The 4,946-nt window shown below is 63.1% G+C and overlaps 1 protein-coding gene across 1 annotated transcript in view; it reads left to right on the top strand.

Annotated features, from left to right (window-relative positions):
* Positions 1–4,934, top strand: part of KIRREL3 (kirre like nephrin family adhesion molecule 3) — a 395,674-nt gene extending 390,740 nt beyond the window's left edge. The window contains exons 18-20 of the mRNA XM_006140642.3: positions 2,360–2,469; positions 3,744–3,830; positions 4,213–4,934. Coding sequence (XP_006140704.1) covers positions 2,360–2,469; positions 3,744–3,830; positions 4,213–4,656 — 641 coding nt within the window. The 3' untranslated portion in view covers positions 4,657–4,934. The remainder of the gene's footprint in view (positions 1–2,359; positions 2,470–3,743; positions 3,831–4,212) is intronic.
* Positions 4,935–4,946: the final 12 nt, after the last annotated feature.

The raw sequence follows: 4,946 nt of genomic DNA, 5'->3' as shown, positions 1-4,946 counted from the left end.
GCGGGGGGGGGCCGTGGGTCGGTGTCCTGCCGTGCCTGCCCCGCCCCTTAGCTGTGCCCACTTCTCTCCCACAGAGTCCGTGCCGATGGCCGTCATCATCGGGGTGGCCGTGGGAGCCGGCGTGGCCTTCCTCGTCCTCATGGCAACCATCGTGGCCTTCTGCTGTGCCCGGTCCCAGAGAAGTACGGGAGGGAGCCCGGGCAGCCAGGGAGGGGCAGAGAGGAAGCCCAGGCTTAGGCGCCCCGACAGCGCGCGGCCTGGCCCTCTGCACTGAGCCTGGCGGGCAGGGCTGAGCGCCGTTCTCCGCGGGCATCTGGCACGGCGTCCGGCACACAGCAGGCACTCACTGGGCCAGGCTGAGTCGGCCGGCAGGCTCTCAGCGGGGACCGAGCTCACTCTCTGAGAGCTGCGGGTCTAGCCACACAGCCGCGCCCACACGGAGGAAGCACTGCAGGACCCACTGTCCACCCTCAGGCCTTCGTCACGGCCACAGCCTGAGTCCTCACACTCAGGCCTCATGTGCCCAGCGTGCCTGCCTTGCCCGGCCTGCAGTCACGGCCCACAGACAAGCACACACGTGTCCTGGGGAGGGCCTGGCGGTGAAGATGCAGCGCCCACAGTTGTAGCGGGAGGCCTGTCTCTCCTCTCAGACAAGCGCTCGCGCCCCTGGTTTGGGCCTGCCACTCCCCCGTTCCCTGCCCACGCATGTCAGGGTAGGCTGTGAGCCCCTCCGCCATCTCCTCTGTGAGCAGAGCAGCCCCTCAGGCCTCGCCCACAGTTGTGGGCGCAGACCCTCCTTCCCCCCTTGCGGCAGGCGTCGTGGGAGGCACATTTTAGCAGAAATTTTCTAGCCGGTCTCTCCCACTTAAGCAGCAGGCTCCTCTGGGACTGGGGAGACTGGTGCACCAACATGCGAACACGGTGTGCGTGTGCACGCGGTGTGTGTCTATGTACGTGTGTGTAGTCTGCGTGTGTGCATGTGCACATGGTATGTGTGGTGTGTGCATGTGCACATGGTATGTGTGGTGTGTGCATGTGTGTGGTATGTACACTGTGTGTACACATGTGTGTGCATGCATGTGCGGTGTGTGCATGGTATGTGTATCTGGTGTGTGTGTGCCTATATGTGTGGCATGTGCAGGTGTGTGGTGTATGGTGTGTATACATATGTGCATGTATGCATGTGTGGTGTGCATATATGTGTGGTGTGTCATGTGTATGCATATGTGCATGCATACGTGTGTGGTATGTGCATGTGTGTGGCCTGTGTGCATGTGCACATGGTGTGTGTGTCTGGAGTGTATGCATGCATGTGAGCATGTGTGCTGGGTGCCTGTATGGTGCGTATGCATGTGTGCATGCATACGTTTGTGCATGTGGTATGTGGTGTGTGCATGTGTGTGATGTGTGTATGCATATGTGCATGCATATGTGTGTGGCATGTGTGTGGCATGTGTGTGGTGTGTGTATGTGCACATGGTGTGTGTATGCAATGTGTGCATGTGTATAGTATGCATACGTGTGCATGTGTGTGGTACATGCACGTGTGCATGTGTGTGGCATGTGCATGTGTATACATGTGGTGTGTATATTGTGTTTGCATGTGTACATGTATTTTTTTAGAGGTTTTTCGCTATAGGGCACGTGCGCTCGCCAGACAGACAGAGACAGAGAGACAGAAAGCGAGAAATCACCCCCCGGGGGATGTCCACGCTGCAGTCCCTTCTCCTCCATTCTCCTCTTGGGATCTTGGGCACACACGCACACACGCCCGGCGTGAGTTTTAAGCCACCGGGTCCGGGACACGAACCGCGGTCGACTACGTGGGAGTCCAGCGACACAGCCATTACACTAACTGCTGGTTCCCTGCATGTGTACATGTATTTGAAGTGTGTATATGCATGTATGTGTGTGGTGTGTGCACATGTGTGTGGCATGTATTGCTGTGTGCATGTAAGTGTGCATTGTGGTGTGTGCATGTGTGTGTGGTGTTTTCACACATGTGTGTGCCTATGTATGTGGGGTTGTGTGCACACATGCACGTGTGTGTCTTTGCTCTGGGCGGGAGGGTGGCTGTGGGTTCATTACAGTCCTTGACACGGACGTGAACGAGACAGCTCAGAGCCTGCCGGGAGGGTGAGGACTCCCCAGTCAGGAGGACTTAGCTCAGGGACGGGACAGCTGAGGAGCCCCTGGCCCAGGGCAACTGGCTGGGCACGTGCAGCAAGGGGCGTGCTGGGCCCAGATAGCCTGCCGCGTGTCCACCGCGTGTCCTGGTGGTGGGAGCTGCAGGGCTGCGGGGAGCCCCGTCAGGGCAGGGCCCAACTGAGCCGTCTGCCCCTTCCTGCTCCCTGCCCAGATCTGAAAGGTGTCGTGTCGGCCAAGAATGACATTCGAGTAGAGATCGTGCACAAGGAGCCCGCGTCCGGACGGGGGGCTGAAGAGCACCCCGCTATGAAGCAGCTGACGGTGAGAGTGCCCCTTCCCACCCCACCATGACCTGTCCTCACGGCCCTGGAAGCTCCCAGGAAGCAAAAGACCGCCCGGACCACCCGGCCCCGGCCCTGGTAGCCAGTTTCTGTCTCAGCAGCAGGCGTGGTCCGGGTGCCTGTGTGTCCCAGCCTCAGGGAACCCGGCTGCTGAGCGGGGGAGAAGACACCCATGAAACTGCCACCACGCATGGCCAGGAGCCCAAAGAGACCATGGCACTCCATGTCTCCTCCTGAGGAAGCATCTGCAGGAAGCACGGCTCTCCCTGGGGAACAGCTGTGCATCCCACCTGCAGCCGCTCCTGCCCGCCCCGCCCCTCTGCACCCAAGACCTGAGGAGCCACGCGAGCTCCAGGGCACACTGCCCCAGGGCTGCTGCGCCGCCACGGCCACGCACCCCGTGCCTCAGCATCCCGTGGGTGAAGTGGGTGTGCACGCACGTGGGCTGCGGTGAGGTCGCACGGGCGAGCCCCAGGAGAGCGAGAAAACGGGGACACAGCAGACACGCTGCTCTCAGCCACCCAGGGCGCTGACTGACACGCCCGCCGTCCGCTGGGTGTCGGGCCGACGGCAAGCCTGTCCCGCAGCTGCTCCCCTCTGTCCCGCCGAGGTCAGGTCCTGTCAATTCCTCCCGGACCCCGCCTCCCCCATCTCTTCCTGCGTCGTCGGCCCCCACGCTGGGTCTTCGTCTATTTTACCAACTTCCGGCTGAGCCTCTTCCCCCACGGGACGCATGTGCAGCATGCGGAGCTGCCCTGCAGCCGCACGGCACCGTGCTGGGCACGCGTGGTCCACTGCCAGCATGCGGGGCTCCCGGGCCAGGAGCCGACGGGGTCCCTAACTCCTAGTCCATCTCCCAAATAAGCAGAATGGCTGCTTTCTGGATTTTTTAGGTTGATTTATTTCTTCCATGAGAGAGACTAGAGAGGTGGAGAGACAGAGACAGCACCCCGATGGGTCCCGATGCTGCTCCAGCCCAGCCCCAGCCAGCCCTGGACCTTGGGCACCTTGCGTACCCAGCACACACAGAGGTCCCCAGGCCTGAACCTGTGCTCAGACCCATAGCAAGTCCTCATCTGTGCTCGATCTGAGCACAGTCCTGCCCGAACTTTACAGCGGGGGCTCGGCGGACTGAACTAGTCACGCGAGAGCCCTGGGGCCCAAGTGGAGCCCCCACCCTGCCGACCCTACCCGAGTCCCAGCCACGCCTTCCCTGAGTGGCCGCAGCCACCCCGAGCAGCCCTCTGGTTGCAGGTGGACCGGGGCGAGTTCCAGCAGGACTCGGTGCTGAAGCAGCTGGAGGTGCTCAGGGAGGAGGAGAAGGAGTTTCAGAACCTGAAGGTGAGGCGGCCTGCAGCCCTGCACTGGCTCTGAGGGCCGGCCCAGACGCCTGCGGAAGAAGGCAGGGCGGGGAGGGCTGAGATCTGGCTGGGGCCAGCAGGGCCATGCTTTAAGGCAGCCACATCCCTGCCGGGACCGAGCTCCCCACCGTCCTCCCGCACATGGCTCCTCACACGTGTCCACAAAATTCCGTGTCCACGCCCTGGCAGGCAGGAGCGCGCCCGCCGTCCAGTGGCCGTGCTGCCCTGATGCAAAGCCCTGGCCTCCCTCCGGGGCCCGCCCACCCCACTGGCTGGGCTCAGAGCCGGGCGTCGGCAGGTCCAGCAGTGTGCCCTCTCGCTCCCGCTCTCGCCTGCCCTCCCCCTCCCGCCCTCGCCCCCAGGACCCCACCAACGGCTACTACAGCGTCAACACCTTCAAGGAGCACCACTCGACCCCCACCATCTCCCTCTCCAGCTGCCAGCCGGACCTGCGGCCGGTGGGCAAGCAGCGCGTGCCCACAGGCATGTCCTTCACCAATATCTACAGCTCCCTGAGCGGCCAGGGCCGCCTCTACGACTACGGGCAGCGGTTCGTGCTGGGGATGGGCAGCTCGTCCATTGAGCTTTGCGAGCGCGAGTTCCAGAGAGGCTCCCTGAGCGACAGCAGCTCCTTCCTGGACACGCAGTGCGACAGCAGCGTCAGCAGCAGCGGCAAGCAGGACGGCTACGTGCAGTTCGACAAGGCCAGTAAAGCGTCCGCCTCGTCCTCCCACCATTCCCAGTCCTCATCCCAGAGCTCCGACCCCAGCCGGCCCCTGCAGCGGCGGATGCAGACTCACGTCTGAGGCCCCCCACGGATGGCGTCGGCCTCATGGGCTCTCCGGGGACAGGGCTCTGCAGTGGCCCCGGGACCAGCCACCTCCGGGCAGCCCCAGTGCACCGCCACAGCCCTCCCTCAAAGCTCTGACGAAGCACAAGCCTGGCCTGGCTGCAGATCCGGGCAGGTGGCAGGGAGACGCAGAGTGGGAGCTGTGTGCCCAGTACTGGCCACCCAGCCCGGCCCTGTCCTGGGGACCCCGCTGCCACCCACTCCTCCCACAGGCGCTAGTGACAGCTGACGCCGCCCCCCCCAACT

Source organism: Tupaia chinensis, unplaced genomic scaffold (assembly GCF_000334495.1).
Source record: "Tupaia chinensis unplaced genomic scaffold, TupChi_1.0 Scaffold000037_4, whole genome shotgun sequence".
NCBI lineage: Eukaryota > Metazoa > Chordata > Mammalia > Scandentia > Tupaiidae > Tupaia > Tupaia belangeri.
The sequence above is the reverse complement of the archived record's forward strand: the minus strand, read 5'-3'. Positions and strand labels throughout refer to the sequence as shown.